At 46.8% G+C, this 22,546-nt stretch overlaps 1 protein-coding gene across 1 annotated transcript in view; it reads right to left on the bottom strand.

Moving 5' to 3' along the window:
- Positions 1–22,546, bottom strand: part of GABRR2 (gamma-aminobutyric acid type A receptor subunit rho2) — a 44,668-nt gene that overhangs the window by 12,035 nt on the left and 10,087 nt on the right. The window contains exons 2-4 of the mRNA XM_030004186.2: positions 21,393–21,499; positions 6,936–7,003; positions 3,330–3,553 (exon numbers count right to left, since the gene is read on the bottom strand). Coding sequence (XP_029860046.1) covers positions 3,330–3,553; positions 6,936–7,003; positions 21,393–21,499 — 399 coding nt within the window. The remainder of the gene's footprint in view (positions 1–3,329; positions 3,554–6,935; positions 7,004–21,392; positions 21,500–22,546) is intronic.

Below are 22,546 nucleotides of genomic sequence, written 5' to 3'. Positions count from 1 at the left end.
CTGTGAGTCATCGTTTCAGAGGCCGATTTATGCCTCATTATCTAGATTCATTGCAGATGTTGATAAAGAACTTTTCTTTTGTTCAAGGGATTGTGATCCAAATCCTACACTGACCTATGCACTCATCACCCCTGAAAAGCACAGGCTGTTCATTTTGACTATAAAACTAGAGCAAAATTTTGCCATATGAGCAAAACTTAGAGAAGCTTTTGGGGGATATGCTCCAGAAGCTACACTATAGCAGTGACCTCCCCTAGTTGTGTGTAGCACTTAGGCATTTTATAACTCAAGTCTCACTACAATGTGCTATTTTCTTTCCTCCGGGTCACCTAAACCGTGGCACAACCTGTGGTCATGAACAATTTGTTAGTCAGGGACAGCACAGAAACTCAGCTCATCAATAAGATATTCCTCAATTAGAGTGCAGTGTTCAGGTGATCTTGAAAGCCCAAGGCCCAAATGAGGAATGAAATATCCCTCAGCCCAGTGCCAACCCCATGCAGACATCTCAAGACACCTGAGGGTATTTCCAGTGTCACTGGACACCCATGCTTGGTCAGCTGGATCACGTTCTGAGTGTCCTAAACACCACCAGGACCAAATGCCATGCAGATGCTCGTTCTCTGTGGATTTTACGTATCAAATCATCCATTTAACTCCTGTGCTGTCAGCTGTGGTTAACTCACATCCTTCTCTCTTGGAGGTAACATTAGAAAGTCACATCACCTCCTCGACAGCTCACAGAAAATTTTGAAAGTAAATACTCTGCATGTAGGCAAATGAGCAGATCTGAACAGAGGCAATGTTTGCCATTAAAAACACTTGCTCCTTCATTTTCGTTGTTGAGCACTACTAACAAGTGGCGTGCTGCCGGCTTCAGAGCATGAGAACTGCAGGGTATGAGCAATGGAAACAGATATTCAGTTACGCCAAGCAACACCTGTCAAGAAGGTCCCTACCCTCCTCCTGCTCTTCTCCCCTCGCTGCTGACCCAAGCTTATGCCTAACCTCCTTCTTCATTTTTCTTTCTCCTTCTTGTCTCTCCTGCTGCGTGGCACCTTCATCCTCATCCGGTTCTAATAAAATACACAGTGTCTTTAGGTGCTTAGTTAAGGTGGGGCTAATCAGACCTTTCATGCAATAAATGGATTTATTAAATGGGTTCAGAACAGGGAAAGTGTTCCTAAGTGTTTGGTCAAGATGGGATTTTCATCATTAGGACCAGGCAAAATGAAGTGGCCATATAGTGCATACTCTCTTTCTTACACACACACACACATTTCTTTGTGGTTTTAATAATTTGTCCAGGGTTTTTTTAAAATAAATTCAGTAGAATTATATTTAGACTGTGAAACTAGTGAACTTTATTGCCCCCTGGTTCGGTGGGATATTATCCTACTTAGGACAATATCCCCCACTATGCTCATTCTTCAAAGAGAAATAGCCTCCTGAATCAAACTTTATAGAAAACCTTTCCTAGTTTTTGAGAATTATTTTACCATAGCTGAAGTGAGTAAGTTCCAGAAAGATCCTAGAACAGAAATCCTTGGCTACAAAGCATTCAAAGGTAACTGTACACTGAGAGCATGTTTTCTGTCCTGGGGAAATGTCCTTTTGTCTGGGCTCTCGAGCTTTTCTCCTCCAGCAGTGTATTTTTCTCTGCATCTCTTTTTGCATTCTTCTGAAGGAAATAAAATCTGCTGGGATGCTGATGTGAGCAGCCATAAAGGTGGCCTTGTTAGAAGGGGGAAATTACTGAGCAAAAGAAAATGTCTGCTGAAAAATATTGACAGAGAAAGGCCTGCCAGCCTAGGAACCAGACACATCTTTGAGAAGTGCAGCTGGCCTCTTTGGCGTGCAGACAGGGTACCTAGAAACTGGAGACATCCTGAGATACCATCGATAAGTGCAAAAAAAAAAAAGGGGGGGATTGTAAAGGCAATTGATTGTCTGACAAGGTGGAAAACAGTCTGGAAAATAAAAATTGGTCTGAAAGAACAGAAAACGTCATCATCTATTGGCTGTCACAGATGTAAAATAGAAATTAAGAGCACCTATTGGCTGCTCAAAGTGGTAGTGTCCTACACCTTCTTATGTCTCTGTCATATAAGGAAGACATAATTTTTATCCAAAACGGAGCATCTTTCTCTGAGAACTTCCCATGCTGCACATACTTTTCCATTCCTAAACAGGTTGAATTCACTGCATGAGCTCTCTAACAGCTCTTGGACTCTCACTGGGGATGCCCGGCTGACTCCAGGCCCTGGGACGCAGAGCATCTCTGAAGTGAGACTCTGTCTGTTGTCTCATTGGTCCCTGTCTGGGCCCACTTCTGCGGTTGTTTTGGTTTGTCCTCCCACCCATGGGATGATTTGGTTTACTTGATGATGGTATCACTTGATACCAGTATTATACACCCATACAAGCAATCTAACATAAGTATACCTGCTGTTATATTGTTGATGAGATGCTCCACTAATGGTAAGTTTGTAGTAACCTCTAACAGTATATACCTCGTTAGTTATTGCTGTTATTGTCTGTTGCTACACAATTGATTGATACTATATTATGGATCACTGATAGTAATTTGTAATAGCATGATCTATACATATATTCACTTTATTAATCATACATATACTTGCTAGCAGTGATTTTGTGGTAGTTTACTTGCTCATGGTGATTTTTGTAGTATTTTTGGTAATCTGTAATAAGGTCGAGAAGTTTAGAGGATTAAACGTCTCTGTCCTTGTGTATTACAGAATCCTGCAAACCCATGGTCACAATCTGTGTACACCCGCAGGCCGGGTAACCCTTCAGGTCATGACAGACATATCTCAGGATTCTTCCAGCCAACAAGTCTGCTAGGGACTATAGGGCGTCTTTAATACTGCCATTTCAGCTTCAATAAACTTAAACCTTTACATCAACATGGTAACACCACCAAAAAAAAAAAAAGTTTTTCTAGACAAACAGGAAGCAAAATAGGATAATTATAGAGGTCACCATCTGGTATACCAGCAGCTTCCAGTTTAATCACACACTGACCCTGGGACGAACATCCCCGCTCGACTAAGCCCTCCTCCGACTGCAAAGAGTTAGGGGAATGCTTCCCCTGGGAGGAGATTATCCTGTTATTGCCCACAGCATGGTTTCTCGCAGCTTCCTGCAAAGCATTTTGTACTGGACGTGCTGGAAACAGGGCTCTGCATCAGCCGTGGGAGTAGTAGGGTTGGCAGTAGCAGTCCTGGTGGTCACCAAAGCCATGCCGGGAGCAAAATTGCCAGTGAAGCCCCAGGGGATGCTCAGGAGCAGTGAGGCTGCACGGTTACCTCATGCTGTAGAGGACATGACCGTCGGGGAACACTCGCAGCATGATGTTGTCCGTGGTGGTATCGTGAATGAAGGACCTTTTGGAATGCACGAAGAAGACATCGGGGACCCAGATCTTCTTTACCAGCCTGCCGTCGAAGGTCATGCTCTTGTTGGTGGTGCTGGGAAATGAGAGACGCTCATCCTTCCAGTAGTGCCTTAAGTACAGAGTCATAGTGAAGTCCTTCACAAAAAAGGAAGAGAACCAGAGAGAGGTCTGTCAGTGTTGCTCTCTACACCGAGGAAACACCAGAAAGAAAACTCGCTCCTACCAGGTAGATGAAATCCCTCCCCTCTGAACTCCTGTTTCTTTCCTGGACCAATGCTCTGTGTGAATAGATTTTCCTGACAAAATAATTTCGGCCAAAACAAAACATAAACAGCCAATCAATGTATTACAGTACCCACTAACATTCAGACCCCAAAGGGATATAAATATGCCCCAAGAGGAGCACCGCCCTGCAGAAATGATTCTTCAATCCCGGCAAAATTATCTCGAAGGACTCTGGTATCTGTAGCATGTTCAAGAGGAAAAACTTTCAAAATTAGCTTAGTGGTCAGGCTAAACACTAAGAAATTTATCCCCCAAAGAACTAAATTGTTGCAAACAGCAATAAAGTGACGGAACTGTTTTTCCTACCATACAAGTGTATAAATAAAGCTCTCTTTTAAGCTCCGTGAGGGAGCAGGAGCTTCAGTCACACAAAGGAAAACATCTGTTTGTTGATCCCAACCTGGCAGCTGCTGCTTTCAGAGCTGAATCTACTCTCTCATGCTGAGAGATGAAATACAGTTGTTCTCTTTATATTCCCAATTAAGTGAGTGGTTATGGGAGCTGCAGCTGCCAAGCCTGGGCAGGCAGCAACACAGGCTGGGACCTCCTCCTAACTACGCGGTAACTGTTTTCTAAAACCACCACCTCATTTTGCTTTGCTGACGACAAACCGTCAGTTAACCTGACTCACCGTTTCAAAGGGCTGCCTGGCAACAGTCTCGCGTTACCAGTAGGTTTTTCATTAAGTTGTCAAAGAAGTCTCTAGTGCCAGCCCTCACCTTGCTGCCCTGCGTGGGGCAGAGCTGGCCGGACACCTCCCTCCCTGATCATGGCAGAGACTTGCCAGAGGGACACTTCTGCTCACCCACCTGCAGGTCTCCACCTTGGCAGACTGGTCCCAGCCTCCATCCCCGCTCCCCCCAGGGATGCTCCCAGCTCCTGTTCCCTACTGGCCACCGGCCACCTTCCCCTTACAGCAATAATCCCAAAGAAACACTTCCAGGCTGCGGCTGCGAAATACCTCTGTACAGCTCCATCGTCAGAGCACAGGGGGACAGGGACCAACGTGGCATCAGCCAGGCACCCTCGGCACGACTGAGAGCCGCTATAGAGGAGGGGAGAGCCTGCCTGCAGGGACAGCGCGGGAAGGGCCACACCACTTTCCAGGCCGCCTCTTTCCCTGTCCCACCGGGCAGGAGCCCTCTCCTCTCTCACCTCCAGCTCCCTTCTCTCTCCTAACAGGCCTCCAACGGCCAACACACAGGGCACCAAACAGAGCTGCAAACGTGAAGCCAAAGTGGCAGCTGATGACAGCTTCTAAGTATACAATCCAACTTATGGATCTTTTCTCGTAGCGTGAGTCAAACGAGATGGTTTGCAATCACTGACAGCTTGTTCCTTTCTGACCAGCACACATGCTATTTACAAGCCGAGAAAAGGAGTTTATTTCAGCACTCATGAGTAGGAAAATCCCTTAGGAAAGAAGTTTTACAACAAACTGAGAGAACGATAGTACCTGCTGGAGGCATAGCAAATGCACACACACAAGTGCCTCACTTCTGGCAGCACTTTTCATGTTTGTGCCACGCTCCAGGCAGCCTCAAGAGCATGCCCTGCCAGTGCACACAGCAGCAGCTCACCCGTGCCGACCGGCCAGGCACCAGTTTTAAAACCACATGCTTTAAACAGCCCCTGGCTGCTGCCATTAACGCACACTGTCTTGCTGGTACAAGTGGGTTGCGGCTGGTGGTGCTTCGGTCTGGTGCCTCTTTGGGGCACCGGGTGCCTGCTCAAGCAATGATAGGTAAAGACTGCCCAGCCGAGGGTACCTGATTTCTAGGGCCACTAACCCTTCAGAGTGGTTTGAAACAAGCCCTGCCTGCAGCTCTGCCCTGCCTGCAGCGGGGAGACGAGGAGGGCACCCTGCTGCAGGCACAGCCTGGCCGTGCAGACAGCTTACTGCCCGCCCTCCTCTCGCAAACACCCGTGCTGCGAAAAACTGCTGGAAAAACAAACCAGCGTAACCCAGACTGACCTAGGAGACCATTCTTCTACTCCAAATACAAGTCAGCAACTGCTGTGGAAAGCACTTGTCCTGTGCTGGGAAAATAGAACTGCGGAGCTATCAACAGCAAGGGGAGAGAACTGACCTCAAAGCTTTCTGACGGGCAAGATTTTTGTTGAAATCAGATGCTCCTGACAATAAGCATTGCCACTTATTTACTTGCACTAATCAGGTCTCTTTGCTGCTCTGACATTATCTTCATATATTGGAGCCTCAAGTCTCCTTGCGACAGCCATCTCCTGCACTGACAGCTCCCTCCCACGTACTTCATTGCACGCATCCCCCCAAACCCTCTCTTTCAATATCCAGGCAGGCAAGCTCCCTTGTTTTAATGAAGATGTAATTGCACCACAGTAAAAACTGATCAACCTAAAGCTCTTCCTTTAAGTCTTCAGGCAGAAGGAGGAAGGAAGCAAGAAGCTTCCTCTTATCCTCTATATTCCCCTTTCCACTTCTCTTTCCAGTGTTTTTATTCCATTTCCCATAGTAGGAAAAAAAAACCCCAAACAGGAAAATGCATGCAAACACTCCTTTCGCTGGGAACACCTTGAAACCTGTTGAGGGTTAACAACTGCATGTATTTCTTCCTTTTTTTTAATTAATAAAAAATTAAAGATACTAAATCACAATTGACCTTGGTGCAAATTTCCTGAACAGCATCATCAGTGGCCGAAGGACTATTCCCCCGCACCAAATTCCACTTTGGCAAAGGCAGCTCAGGCTCCCCCTGGCAGTTCCCACTCATGCGCCTCAGTCACGTTACTCCCAGTGATGAAGATGCAGGAGCAGCTCCTTCTCATTTACGTTGCCAACTTAATTTTCTAATGTGCCTCCCAGAATCATGCATTTGAAACAAATGGACTTAATGGTTCCCTAAGGAAGAAAACCCTTGCAGTAAGCGTGGCTTATATGAACTTCACTATGTACCTTCAAACCTTCATACGCAGCTGTTTATAATTTTGGTTGTGATAGATACTTCATAGCACCGATTATTCTCCCATTTAAGATCCCTTTTTCCTTCATACTTCTAATCTTTATCTGAAGATACAGAGATAAGCCTTTCATCACCCAGTTTTATCAAGTCTTTAGTCCTGAGTACAAGCCTCTTTGAATTTGCCAAATGCTGCCATTACTTTCATCTGACCAATAATTTGAAATCCATAGGTTTCAAGTGGGACGGACTTTTTATGACTAGGAATAATTGAGGCTTAAAAGAGGATTACGTACCATGTCAACCTCCGAAATACTGTCCAAGCTTTCAACTTGCACATCCACCCCAACAGGAATTGCAGGGCCTGTAGGAGAATGAGACTTAGATATGTAAATTACTGTTCTTTTATATCATCTGCATTTAATTAGCACTATAAGGTAGCATGCAAAACATTTCTGAGCTTATGTTATACTTTTCTGTCCATGATTCTTCACGAGGGGGCCGGGGGAAGAGTCAGTGAATAACCATGTAAGGCCTCTTTTGAAACACTGAATTATCTTCCCCTTGGCGTGCGCTGCTGTGGTGACACTGCCCAGCTAATCCAGAGCTTGGATAAAACATTTGCATACGTTTTTAAAAGCTGAGCCATCCCATCATAAATTTTAGGGCTTTATGAACAAATTTGGCCCCAAGAACAGGGGACTGAGAAGAAGAAACCGCAAGCAATGAGCTCTTCCTTGTGGGTTTCTCATTTCTTATCAACAAGACAAGCTACATTAAACTCTCAAGAGCCCATCACCATTCTCATGCATACAATTCATTGATGATGTTAATAGTTTTCCACAGCAGTTTTAAAATTAGCAACCAGAGAATTCACAAAGAGTAAATAAGCAGAAAACATCCCATAATAAATGCATACTCCTCTATTACTAGAAAGCCTATATCAAAATTTCACCGTAGACTGCTGCTCATTAATGACCAGGACCTCCTCAGCTTATTCAAAAGCTCCCCACAGCGTGTCCTCACACAGCCCTTTCCCTCTTCTGGTGCGCTGAGGTGCCTACAGAGACGCGCACACCAAGCACAACGCAGCAGGGCAGGTGAGCAGGAACTGCTGAGGAACCGTCCCAGTGGGTCAGCGGTCACCCTGAGCTCTCGGTGTGTGGCGGCGGGTCTCACAGGGCTCACGCTGACGTGCGTATCTAGAGCGTATCTCCAGCCTGGGCGCTGTCAGCGAGACAGACCGCGGGGAAGGAAGGAGCAGCTCTGCAGACAAGGCTGGGACTTGCCCAGCAGAAGTGAATTTTCCAAGGACCATAGTGGCCTCCATGAAGGTTTGCAAAGATTTTTAGCACCTAGATTTTGAACCTGATTAGCAATTCTATGGCATTTAAGAGGCACCCCAATCGCTTGGTAGATCCACACCCGTATTTGCGCAGTGCCGTGCACAGCAGGGCCTGCTGCATGCATGTATTTAGCTACAGTAGCATCTTCCTCAAGACCACATCCAAGATCTGAGTACGCCGTAAGCCTAACAAGACAGCAGAAATGTTGTTCTGAGAAAGCAGCGCACATTTGCAAGCTACCATCCACCCCTGCAGCAGCATGCAGACTCCCACGCATCTTCAGGGCTTTTGAACACAGCTGCCCTGGTTTCGGCTGGGACAGAGTTAATTTTCTTTCTAGTAGCTGGTATAGTGCTATGTTTTTGAGTTAGGTGTGAGAATAACGTTGATGACACACCGATGTTTTCAGTTGTTGCTAAGTAGTGTTTATACTAAGTGAAGGATTTTTCAGCTTCTCATGCCCAGCCAACAAGAAGGCTGGAGGGGCACAAGAAGTTGGGAGGGGACACAGCCAGGACAGCTGGTCCAAACTGGCCAAAGGGGCATTCCATACCATATGATGTCATACCCAGTATTTAAACTGGGGGGAGGGCTGGCTGGGGGCCACTGCTCAGAGACTGACTGGGCATCGGTCGGCAAGCAGTGAGCAATTGCACTATGCATCACTTGTTTTGTACATTTTAATTCCTTTATTATTATTACCATATTGTTGTTGTTATCATTATTATTATTTTCTTCCTTTTCTGTCCTATTAAACTGTCATTATCTCAATACATGAGTTTTACTTTTTTTCTTTGATTCTCTCCCCCATCCCACTGGGTGGGGGGAATAAGCAAGCAGCTGTATGGTGCTTAGTTGCTGGCTGGGCTTAAACCATGACAACAGCATTATGTTTGCCTCTGCTGAAGGAGTGTGGTGGGTTGACCCTGGTTGGGTGCCAGGTGCCCACCAAAGCCACTTTATCACTCCCCTCCTCAGCTGGACAGAGGAGAGAAAATATAATGAGACGTTCATGGGTCAGGATAAGGACAGGCAGAGATCACTCAGTAAGTACCTTCACTGGCAAAACAGACTCGACTTGGGGAAATTAATTTAATTTATTACCAATCAAATCAGAGTAGGGTAAGGAGAAATAAAACCAAATCTTAAAACACCTTACCCCCACCCTCCCTTCTTCCCGGGCTCAAATTCACTCTTGATCGCTCTACCTCCTCCCTATTCCACTCCCAATTTGCTCTACCTCCTCCCTCCCAGCAGCACAGGGGGACGGCGAATGGGGCTTGGGGTCAGTTCATCACACATTGTCACTGTCCTGCCAACAAACCTGCTCCAGCATGGGCTCCTCTCTCCACAGATCCGCAGGTCCTGCCAGGAACCTGCTCCAGCACGGGCTTCCCACAGGGTCACAGCCTCCTTCGGGCATCCCCCTGCTCCGGCATGGGGTCCTCCCCGGGCTGCAGGTGGAGATCTGCTCCCCTGTGGACCTCCCTGGGCTGCAGGGGGACAGCCTGCCTCACCATGGTCTTCCCCACGGGCTGCAGGGGAATCTCTGCTCCGGCGCCTGGAGCACCTCCTCCCCCTCCTTCTGCACTGACCTGGGGGTCTGCAGGGCTGGTGCTCTCACATCTTCTCACTCCTCTCTCTGGCCGAAGTTCCTGCTGTGCAGGGTTTTTTTCCCCCTCTCTAAATCTGTTCTCCCAGAGGCACTACCACCGTCACTGGTGGGCTCGGCCTTGGCCGGCGGCGGGTCCGTCTTGGAGCCGGCTGGCATTGGCTCCGTTGGACATGGGGGAAGGTTCCAGCAGCTTCTCACAGAAGCCACCCCTGTAACCCCCCCCCCCCCCCAAAACCTTGCCACGCAAACCCAATACAAGAAGAAAGAAGCACCAACTCAGCTTCGGTAGGGAAAGGGTAATCACAAAGCCCATGAGACAAGCTGATTACTGCAACTGGCCCTGATACAGATTTTACTACGGCTTTGATAAGCCAGCCTCACCGAATTACCGCAGAGCATGCTGACGGTGACACCGTCCCCCTTCCACATGCACGGTTCTAGCCTGTTGCGCCTGCGCCGTCCATCGGCAGCTGTGCTGGGTACAGGCACCCTGAAGCAAGCCCTGTGGAGCAGGAGCAGACTCCTCAGCACCACCAATTCCCATTTAAGTGACTGTTGCCCCCAGCAGTGAAGCTGTAACATGGCTAACCCAGCACTTTTAGATGACTCCTAGATGCTTACAAACACCTCCATGTCACATTCAGACACACAGCCATGCACTTCATGCTTTAAAAGAATGCCAGCAAACATTTGCTCACTACTATTCGTGTCTTGGTGGTGTCTGTCCCAGCTGAAGGGTGTTTGCCAGGAAGATTCACTTGGGGAGAAATTCCAGTTAATCAGCACTGGCATGTTTCTCAGGAGCACAGAGACTTCAGTAAGATTTTTCACTCAAATGACACAAGCCCATCTTGCTCCCTTTCCTGGCTCCCTTTTAGTTGTTTATATACTATAAGGAATCATAGGAGGCCAAGGAAATTCTCACCCTGTTGGCATTCAGTTCCCCTTCTCCCAGGTATTTCCCAAAACAGGAAAACCCACAAAGGCCCACTCTGCACCTGCCGATGAAACGCAGACATGCTGTCACAACCGCATCCAGCAGCAGGGCTGAGAAGTGCTGAAGACTTTTTTCTCTTGTACGCAGGGCTTCATAACACAGGTGTGCTCATTGAGCAGGCAAGAAGAGCCCTCAGCCTCCTCCCTGAATTACACAGGGAATGACCCTCAGCAAAGAATGAGGTTGCATGGAGGAGCAGGCTGAGCTTGCAGTGGGACCTCCTGTAAGACTGTTTAGCTCACTGACCCATAGAAAATTAACCCAGCCAAAACCAACAGCAGCAGCAGCAATTGGACTATTTTCTTCCAAATCAGGGACTTGAATCAGCCCAGGGAAAGACCTGTCAGGCGGCCGAGTCTGCTGCCAGGGCCAGAGGAGAGGTGTGGAGGAGGACAGCAGGTCAGAGAGCCCTCTGCCTTTGGTGGCACGGGCTCAGCTCCTCACGAGCCGGTCCCTGCCTGCCAGGCCAGGAAACGTGCTCAGTCCCTACTGATCTGGCCACAAGATGTGACCGTTCACCAGCCAGTGGATTCCTTCCACTGGATTCTCAGACCATCGTAACTCATCAAAGAGAGGCAAATCCATGGCAAAATCACAGATGTCTTTTCCTTGCCACGTGTCCTTTCTTTTGACTGGCTCCTTGCCCTGGGAAGAGACATTGCTTATGTCCCTGGCAGATGTGTCATTCCTAACATGCAATTCAGCATCCTGCAGACATGACCAGCACATGGCCCTTCTCTCACCCCACAAATGCATCATCTTCTGGTATGGCCAGAGGAAGTGGTAGCTTCGTTACGTGGAAATATTGTAGCAACGGCTCTGCGGTGTTCTGCTCACCTTCATCCTCTTCAGTTGAGTAGTTGTGGAGTATGATAAGGTCTAATAAGCAAATTATCTTACAGAGTGCTGTTTTTAAGGAGGTGGTTTGTTACTTCTGGTTCTTTCAGTTGACCTAGTAAGTCATGCTACACTGCTCTACAAACCCTGCCTGTCTTATATACAGTATTTTAATGCAATCCTTTTCAATCTGAAATCACTCTATGAGTTTATACCTTGTTTGCAGCCACACTTCTTCCTACTCTCTATGATTATTTAGGACACTGAGTAAACAAAAGTTAAAAACAACACCAAGAGAAAGAATTCCTATATGACATTGCTCCTGCTCAGTAAAATGTGTTTTGGGTTTTTTTAACAAGGTAGCAAAAAGCACTGTGTTTGTGGTGATAACACACATTTTGATGTGCAGTATAATCAACAGGGAAATAACACAAGCTTGCTGGTAGGCAGTGCCCTGTTGGCAGCCAGTTAGCCTTTCTTTGCTCAGATACCTCATAAAGTCAGGCATAGTGATCAAGGAGAGCCTGGGAAATGATTCAAATACTTATCTATTCCCTTAATGCCTTTAAATACCCAATAGCTCTTCAGTGTAACCATATTTTTGATACTTAACTTGGGCCTCTGCAAGAGCAAGGCTCAATGCTGAGACTAAGACACTTCAGACAGGCTTCAAGTCCAACACAGCCCACATCAGGGCAGGCACAAGGCTGCCACCAGCCCTGCCTCTGGCTCTTGCTCTAGAAAGCACTTGTAATTAATATTATCCATTGTCACACACAGCCGTTCGCATTGCAGTGGCGCCCACAGTGCTGCCATCCCAAACTGCGATGTTGCGGTAGGCACGGCGCTAACAGAGAAGACGTGATGTCTGCCAGGACGGCTTCACAGCGCAGTCGGGTTGTGCCAGAAGAGGAAGGCAGCGGTCGTCCGTGGTGCTTCCCGCTGGGTCTCCCTGGTGCCGAGGGGCTGCATGCCCAGCACATGCCGGGCAGCCCCCCCAGCTTCCAGACTGCAAGAGACGCTTTCCGTGTATGAATGCTTAATTTAGCCTTGATTCAGGAAATCAACACCCATCCAAAGTCTATTTACTGCTGTGATTTCCATGCTCGACTGAACACTAATCACAGATGAAAAAAAAAACAACTGAAAACCAAACACAGAAAGCCAAAACCAAAACAGAAGAATACTGCCAAGTTGGTATTTTTCCCTCTCTCCTATTCCTTCCCTATCTGCTCTTGAAGATAAAATACTCTGCCCGTGTTCTTTTCTTTTTTCATATTCCTGCACCAAATGCTCAGTTTGGCTCCTCGATAACCAGCCATTACCTCATTGCAAGGCCAAAGTCTAAGGTTCAGTCTGGACCTGCCATGAAGCTTTATTAAACCCAAAATAAAGGGTGTTCAGTGTAAAGCCAGACGGTCTGGAAAGCCCTTGAGAGAAGAGGCCTGAGGTTGGGTTAGGTGTCTTGTACAGCAGTGAAACTGCTTTTACTTTTTTTCTTTTCTGCAGTTAATCATGAATTTGAGGGATGATAGAACAGTGAGTATAAGAGAGAGAGGGAGAAATCAGTTGTACTCTGGACTCACACATGAAGTTCTTAATACAGACAGTATGAAGATGAGACTGTAAAACTTCTCAGTGGAAATATTTACCCTGCCTTTCTTGGGCAAAATCCTACTACAATCAGCAGGAGCCGTCACTGCTTTTCCCTTCTCCCTGCTCCTCATTCAGCACCTGGGGCTGAGGCGATGACAAAGCACATGAATGGGAACGAGGGCACGTTGAGACACCAAGACCCTTTGGAGGAGGCTTGGACAAGAGGTTGGGCTGAGCATGGAAGAGTGGGTGAAGAACCGGAGGGGCCAGCCCAAGTGTTGCTGCCTGGGAGCTAGTGGCAGGAATCGAACGATCACCAAGTCCTGCTCTAGGTGATGACCATAACTGATAATGATAATTACATATTCACTTGGCCCATCACTCTTCAACACTTCCACTAAGATGCGGTTGTGCAGAGGCACTTGATGCGAGCAACATTGTAAATGCATGCAGTGTCGGAAGCAAAACAGAAGCCCTGTAAACAAATGCCCTCTTTAAACCACAGAAACAAACCCTGGGTTTCCTTAAAGGTCATCTTGGCTACAGCACAAACCATTGAATTAAACGGCTGTTGATCAGTCACAGAAAGATGTCAAGAGATCTTTGGTCTCACTAATCCTTGGAGTCGATTGGGAACTGCTAGCTTTTTAATCCTGTCCCCCTGGAAACTATACTGTTGAACCACTGGGGCTCCAGATGCTTTGCCAAATTCCCCATCAAATGCCACTAGGGATAAGCAAACAGAAAAAAATCTTTTTATTGAGAGGGAGCAGAGGATGAGGAAAGCGTGAAGGGGAAGGGAAAAGAACAGCTGAGATGGTATCTGACACATTGAGCAGGTAGACAGAGGACAAGTAATTTAGATTATAGCATTAAAAGTGACAAAGCCCTCATTGACCAGCTTTTCCTTGTCATAACCAATGTTTTATCAATATTCATTTTTTCTTCAGAGAGAGGAAAACCAGAAGGATCAGCTTGGAGAATTACAGGCAGGAAAAGACCTGAATACTGTAACACTGGAGAAATCTCAAAGCTCAGGCTCCTCTCTAGGATGTTCACTGCTGGATGGGAACTTAAACGGATCCCATGTGGAAGCTGTGGATTTGGCTGAGACGAGGAAGCAGTGCTGCTTTGCTCAAAGACTGCAGGCCCAGCAAAGCTTTTCAGCTCATACTTTAGGGTGTCTGAAAAACGTCAGCCAAATTCATGGAATTTTTCAAATTAAACATGAGCTCAAGTATTTATAGACCAAGGTCTAGAGAGAAATTGTATAACCTTCAACTGAAGCATTTCTTCCCGAAACAGCAAACACATCGACATCAATTACCTCCATCACTGTCCACAGCAATATCTTGCAGAACTGAAATCCTAATTCAGCAGGACTGATACAACCAGAAAGCAAACCCTGGATTCTTAAAAAACTTCATAAACGTCACAGACTTTTATGGCACAGACTTCCACTTACAACACAGAAATGAACCCACGAATAAACTATTCCCCTTGCATCTCAGACACAGCACAGCGGCAGCTCCCACTTAAGACACTCACTCAGTCACTAGCAAATTTGATGATATGAAAATTGGAAATGGGAAACAGGAGATTTTTGTTTTGAAGGAGATATTTATATTTGCATGTTGAGAGAGGATGTAAGTGACCTGAAGCACAATCCGAGGCTGATAGGAGTGCTTCTACTTTCTCTCTTTTATTAGGCAGCATCCATTAGCCACACAATTTCTGCACAGGATTTACATGTGACATGGTAGAGCACCCTTGCATCTTCTTACTGTAAAGGTAGTGTCTTCAGAAACTGCGTCAGCAACAACTTATTTCTGTAAATTCCTGCAGACAGTGTCCTTGCCTCAGATCAAACTTGGGTGTTATTAAAAAGATACTCAGGGACCAGGCTGTCAAGGTGGTTTTGGCTTTATAGGTTTTCATTCCTTTGCCAAATTCACAACCCAGTGTCCTGAGAATGAGTGGTGAGAGTGCTCCTTCATTTCTCTTTCTTCTGCAGTGAGCTGCTCTGTTTTGTGACCTAGTCTTCGGTGAAAGCCATTACACATTCGACTTAGGTGCCGTGTATAGAAAAGATGCTGTACAGAATACCTTTAGAGAAGACCCACTTTGCATCTGCATTCAGTGGTTGTACAAGGAGAATAGACAGACACAACAAGTCTCCATTTTAGACACCAAGACACCAAGAAGACTTTGTGGCTTGTTTCACCTTGCAAAAACTCCGGTTTGAATACTAAACTCTGTCCCAGGTTGCATGGCACGTCTGGTCTGGAGCTAACCCCTCCAGGGAACCCAGGAGGTTTCCACAAGTGCTGTTCAGGAATGACTTGAGAAGGTGCCCAGCATTAAACCCTGTCACGTCCCAGTGTGTCTCGGTACCTAAAACCACCCACTGAGGAGCAGCATGAAAGCTGCAAAGGACCAGCCAGTTCCCAGTCAGAAAAACAGGTACTGCACACAAACATGGTTTTTATTTTTTAACAGTGCAGCAGGCTTTGGAAGATAGGGAATAGCATGCTACTGTGAAAATGTCTGGAGTCAGTTTTCCACTCCAGCTCTGAGACTAAAGCTTTGCAATATCTCTTTAATTTTTCTCTTTGGCAGTGATTTCAAAGGCGCATTGTTTTTCTCTGGACTGTCTCTCTGTCCCCTCATCTATCTTTGAAGGACTGAGGCAGACTGAGGCCCTGAGATAAAAATATCTACATGGGAAACAAGCAGGTTTGAGACTTCTTTGCTGCCAGATAATGTTGCGCACACCCAGAGAGGCTCACAAATGTCCATACGGGATCCCATGTCTGCAAGCTGCAAAACAGTCTTCAGTGTTTCTGCATGTGTGTGTGTGTGTGTGTGTGTGTGTGTGTGTATATTTATTTTCTTTTTTTTTTAATGTATGTATGTATGTATGTCTGAGAATTCTTAGGTGTGGGCAGCTCGGCTTCCAGGCAGCCACAACCAGGATAAGCTCATCTGCTGCCACATGACTGCAGAGACCTTCGTTTCTCCACATCTCATTGAGGGAGAAGCAAGTTTTATTCCAGCCCTTGGTACAAACCCTAAGTGAACTACTGATGCTTCATGAATGGCACCCCGCCATTCATCCATCCTGGCAAAAATACTGCCAAGAAAGGGCAGCAAGGACCAGCTGATGTTAGGCTATTAGGCTATGAAGAAATATAATAAAAGTACAGCATTAGGCTGTTCCTCGGCAAAGAAGATACAGCTATTTTAAGTATCAACTAAAGCTGCTTATTCACAGGCTCCCTGTAAAATACGAGATGTCATAGATGAAATGCTTAAAATGGATGTTTAAGGAAGGCAGCAAACCAAACATTTACATAATCCTTAAATATTAATATTTGTAAATAATACCTGAACATCTGCTAGCTAGAGCAAGGTCACTGACATGGAGATAACTCCCTAAGGGTCATAACAAATGCAGTCTATTTTAGCTTATGGAGGCTACTTTGAGCATCAGCAAAGCAAAAATCTTTGTCATTACCACCATACCCAATAGCTTGTCTCTAATGGGCTGAGAGCAGGCAAGACAATCATGTTTATTGGGCTGTTAATAACAACTTACACAACACTTGCTTGCTCACTTGCTCTTTACAGAGATACTTTTTCTTGAAAAACCCTTCACCTTTCTCTAATGTTTTTCTTCCATTTCACCTTGCATAACCCCAGCCTGCTGTGTCCAGTGGTCACGGCTGTGTTGTGCTGACAGCTTGCTGACTGTCCTCTGCAGACCAGCAAGAGTCACCCTGGTCGCCATAAAGCAGGTGCAGACCCCTTTCTAGCTTAAAGTTCAGTGGTGAAGTTGTAGACTGGTCCACCAAAAATGTTGAAGGTTAACAGCTGCCCATTATTTCACCAAGCTTGGGAACCATCATATTTACAGTACTGGGCTTCTTTGTAGTCTAATGTCACTCACCATTTCCTTATGATATTATTTATGTTTTCCAGAGCCGAGTTGCCTTTCCCACCTGCACCATAACATCACAGGCCCAATGCAATGCCATGGGGCTAGACTCTCCTTTAGACTGTGGTGCTTGAGCTGCTCTTAGACAGCAGAGAGGGTCTTAGGGCAGTGACCAGGTACGGTCTCACACATCCCACAGGCTCCTCTACTCTGCTTCTGCAGTACAAAAGCCTTTTTATCCTACATAGGTCAGACCACATCAGTTTGATTGGCATTGCCACTGCAAAAAACTGGAAGGATTCACAGTGCAGAGCAAATCCCTGTGACTGCCTGACGAATAACATTACAGGAGAAAATAAAAGGATCGCCTCTTACCAGACTTTTGTTTTCTTTCCCTTATTTTTTTTTTTCCGTCAGGCTTATCATCTGTCACTAAAAATACACTGCATCACTCTGCAGCTGTGCAAGAACCTGTACCACCGGAGCTACCTCCATGTGTGAGAGTCATGCTTTCCAAGGCTGGAGCCTCAACAAAGCTGTTGCCATGTTTGTTCCTTGTCACATGCAACTTCAGCACAACTTTGCTAGTATCTTACCTTTGTCCCAGGTAGCTCTGCAAGATAAGGAGGTTTTGAGCAAAAATTAATGAAACGAAAATTAAAGAAACACCATGTTTCTCCTTTATAAATAAAGTCACCTTCTCACTGAAGGCTGTTAGGATATTTCTCAGTTTTATAGATGTTACTCCAAGTTTTTAGGCTCTAGAGTATCCTAATGCCATGATGGGATATAGCATGGGAAAACAAGACAAGAGGGAGATTAAAATGCAGTTACATTAGCACTGGAAGAGTAATCATGTGACTATGTGTGTCTATTTGGCGTGAACTGTGCACAAAGTTGTTCCTCACAGGCTCTGTGAAACTGATAAAAACAGCAAAAATTTGGTCTGTTTACAGAAATACAGTGCAGTGGTGACACTGGACATCAAAACCCAAACCATCAGCACAACAGAACAAAACCCCTCAGGTTCCCCAAAAAGCATAGGCATCATGCCCTGACATACACCCAGGTAGGGAAAAAAAAAAACCAAAATCACAGTGGCTCCCCACCTATCTCCAACCAAGTCAAGGGAAGGAGCCCAAATCTCCTCCCAGAGAAGCCCTGTCATTCCACCCCATCAGAGCCAGGAACCAGCAGGTATTTTGGCCAGAGTGGTAACAGCTGCACTGAGGAGATCAGTGCTTCCAGTCTGTCCACATCAGGCATTCAGAAGTCATCAGCCAAGCTCCAAAAACTGAGGTTGGCTTAAAAAAAAAAAAAAAAAAAATCTGAAAACCTAACACAGCACCCTAAACTTTAACAGCTTGGGTTTCTAAGGTTTTGGGGGCATTTGCTTTGAGGCTTTTCTCTGCTGCCTAGAAGACTAGAAAATTCCTCTCTGACACTGACACTAATTTTTGCCTGCCAAAGGGAAGATCCCTTCCTTTTGGGATGAGCAGAGTTAGTCACTGACTTCACTGGCTGGGAAAACCATTTACTGTTAAAACCAACTCTGTTCAACCTAGAGTCACCAACACAAATAAGGATCCCATAGCTGCACTCTCTCTCTGAGCTGGCTGTTTTTCTCTGCTTGCTCTATTCCCTCGCATTTTAACATGACAAAATACAGCTTGGATGGCCACCCTCAGTGAGACTAGTTTAGTAGCGACTGCTGTCTCATGAGCTGGCAAACAGCAATCATTTGGGATTCTCCTCCTTCCCACTGCCGTAGTTCACAAGCTGTGCGTGATCCTGTCCACTCAGTGCCTGCAGCTGCATACAATGCGTGCTGAACCTGTCCTAGGGCTGCCAGCCTGGGGTCCTGTGCGCTTTCAGATCTGAGCCTGCCTCTGCGCTTTGCTTCTCCCCTCTCGTTTGCTCCAGGAGAGCCGCTAGAACAGGCACGCTCACCTCCCAACATGATCAGGGGCAAGCAGGGATGATCTTCAGCACCAGAAACACTATCTTCTCTTCTCTGAGTGAAAAGGAATAATTCCAGCTCAGGCACCAGCCTTGCAGTAAGGAGTGAAAATGGTCAGAGGAAAATGTATGTGCAGCCAGATTATTATATGGTAGTGGTTCCTATCTGAATGTGGGAGAAGAATAAAGCCAAGAAAAAGTTACTGCTTCAGAAACGGCCACAGGAGCTTTCCACAATGCTCTCTTTTAAGGCCTTGGGGAGGGAAGAGGAGAAGGACAGAGGATCTGCAGGTTGGGAAGTAGGGGGGGACCCTCTGAGCTTATAGCAGGCGAGGGCATACCTGGTATTTAGGGGTGTTATGTACACTTTAGTGAACTCACTCAACAGAGCATGGTATCTACTTCTCAGCATCTAGTCTTCTGTTAGGAAAGGTGAAGTGTACCAGATCAGCAGTCCATCTTCACGTGTGTGAAACCATGCAGCCTCCTATCCCCCTTCAGAAGACAACATACAATCTAGTGACACAAATCAATGAAGCGTTGATCGAAATCAATGAAGTGTTGATCCCGTCATTGGAAGTGTTCAAGGTCAGTTTGGATGAAGCTTTGAGCAATCTGTTCTAGTGAAAGATGTCCCTGCCCATGGCAGGGAGGTGGACTAGATGATGTTCAAAGGTCCCTTCCAACCCAAACCATTCTGTTAATCTGTGATAAAGCACTGCTGTGCTGGGCAAGCCATGTGGGATCACCAATATCCACGACAGAGCAGCATGCCAACAAAACAAAGCCAGACTGAAGGCAGTGGACATCCAGCCAGCACCTCACAGATCCAGGCTTTGCAGACAGAACAGAAGAATGGAAAAAAGAAGGCTAAAAAGTCAGGTAAAGAAAGCCAAGACCAATAAACAAACAAACAAACAGGAGACCGAGCCAACAAGGTGGCTCGCTGGACAATCCTGATAGTAACCAACTCCTCCTGGAGCCAAGAGGATTTAGGTCAGTCTCTGAAACCAATCTCACGGCTCCCTGGTCTTTTCATCTTTCAGAGGTCAGGTTCCTTCCCAAATCCACCCTGCTGAAAGGCTCACCTTCCTAAAGAAGCAACCCGGCAGGAGAGGAAATACCAGCAATAAGCCATAATCTCCCTTTCCCTAACCAGAGGGTGAAGCAGCACTATCACTGTCAAGGAAATACCCATCTGCAGCCGGTGAGAGGCCCAGGGGCAGCTCATTCAGCATCGCTTTTACAGACGATTCAAAAAGGAGCGGGCATGCCCAGTGCCTCCAGCGCCAGCTCCCAGACCTCAGCCCGGAGCCTCAGCTGCACGTCTGGACTTGTCAGATGTGCTCACACCAGCCCCAGGGAGATTTGCCTATGTTCCACCCAAAGGACAATTTAAGGCAAACTCTTCAACCCCAGAAATAGCAGATCAAGTTTACCACTGACTATCAAAAGAGTTACCTCCAATGGGCAGGCTGGACTGCAACCTGTTAGTAAATTACAGTGGGTTTGGGGGCAAACCACTGGTGATGACACATTTGGGGCTCTGGAGTTATATAAATTGTGAGCATGGGGACAGCACCGTGATGTCAGATCAGCACGTCTGCACTGCGGGATGAGAAACATCTTTCCAGCCACACCAGGAACGGGCAGGTCAGAGAAGCTCCGTTCTATGGACCAGGTGCAAAATGCAAAATACCCGTGTGACCCTCTGGACAGGGAGATGTTGCACTTCATCCTAGAAGGCCGATTGACAAAGGATGCAATATTAGTCATTCAGTGAAAACTGCAGAAAACTCTGTCCTTCAGTCTGGGGAGGCCTGGTTATTGATCTAATCAGAAGAGGGATTTCCCTACCGGTATTCCGGCACATTTTTTATTCAGGTACTCTCTTACCTCTGCAGTAGTGGCTCTAGAAAGATCAGGTGAGCACATTCCTGTAACTGGGTACAACAGAAGACAGAAGTGAAGGTGACGGAGGCCTCCCCTCCTGCTCTTTTGGTTGCTTTAGAGAGTTTGAGACAAGATCTTACCTGGACAAAAATACTCCATTTTCTCCTAGCAAGGATGGGATGTGATCCACCTAACGAGTTTACTTTGCAATTTGATCACATCAGCTGAAAAGATCATTGCAACTTCACAACTACAAACGAACGTTAAAACCTGCAGCTTGTTCGACTTCTCAACAGAGTGAAACACTTACTGGGAGGGTCCATCGTGAGCTCTGGGGAACACTGGCCAAAAAAAGAGCCAACTTCAGCAACAGTGAGGAGTCTAGGAGCTGTACAGAGGACTATGACGTGAGGATGAGGCCTCTCTGAATTGCCTCGAATATCTCCTAAGACCGCCCAAGTCCTTTCCCTTCACACCGGTGCATCTGGCCGGAGGCTTTTTCCTTTTTTTTACTTAGAGGATTAGTGAGATAATTAGCTGAGCATGAAATCAAGAGGACCATTTTATTCTCACCTCCAAAAGCTGGCCGCATGGTGAAGTCATGGTCGTCCACTCTGAGAAGCTGCTCCGTCTTTCCTTTCCAGGTTTTGGTCACGTCATGATTCTTCTTATAGATATGACTGCAAAAGACAGCAATAGCATCGGTCTGACGGGGTCTCTGGGGCCCGAGCGGTGCTCCGCGGCCGGCTCCTGCCCGCCGGCTTTCGTTGCCGCAGGAGCAGCGGCTTTGCGGGCGCAGCCCAGGGAGGGCAGCGGGTCGTTGCCCGCACCGTGGCACGGCGGCCCCAGCGCTGCTTCTCCGCAGCGTTAACCCAGGCCGGCCCCCCCAGCCCTCCCCTGCGGGCAGCCCTGCCGTCCCAGCCGGCTCCGAGCGGACACGGTGCTCTCCCCGCCCTGGACGCCACGGCTCCCGGGGAGGCACGAGGCCGAGCGTCTCGCGGAGGAGCCGGGATGCAGCAAACGTGACAGAGCAAGCAACGGTGGAAGCGGCTGACCCTGCCCCACACGTTACCCAGCCAGGACTTGGCCGGGTACCGAGGCGACATTACCGCGAGAAAACTCTTTTCGGCGGCGGTCACGCAATGTCGTACGCTATTCTGAGACTATCTGCCCCGCAAACATCGGTTGAGTACCAGCAGTTTGTGTGGACAGAGGGCTCGCTCTGCCTTTTGACTATTAACAACGACAAAATCACCCATTTCCCTCCACAGCAGCAGGAAAAGAGGGGTTTTATCCAAACAAGCCAGCAAGATCTGCAATCCTTCACTTTTCTGAATATTAAGCGGGGAAAAGTCCTAATTTTCTATCTGAGAGATCATATAACAGTAGAACAAGGATGACAACAACCCCCTGAGAAAAGTGTGAGAAAGTCACTAAAATGGCGTAAGTCGGTAACTAAACAGCAGACAGAGAGATACTGCGTGGACTTGCGGAAGAAAATCCAGATCAGCATCCCTGGCGTTCCCCAGCGGTGCAGGAAGAGAGGACTTGGACCATTAAGATTCCTCAACCCCTTTGCTCTGGGCATAAGATCTGATAAAGTTGTAAATACTGCTGCAATTAGCTGTTTGTCAGCAACTTACTAAAAAGAATAATACTAAATAGAACACCATACAAAAGGGTTCAGATTTGCCTGTGTGGGAGAAATATTACTTGCTGCTAAAGAA

This window comes from Aquila chrysaetos, chromosome 2 (assembly GCF_900496995.4).
Source record: "Aquila chrysaetos chrysaetos chromosome 2, bAquChr1.4, whole genome shotgun sequence".
NCBI lineage: Eukaryota > Metazoa > Chordata > Aves > Accipitriformes > Accipitridae > Aquila > Aquila chrysaetos.
Note: the sequence above shows the minus strand (reverse complement) of the source record. Positions and strands in the feature narration are given on the sequence as shown.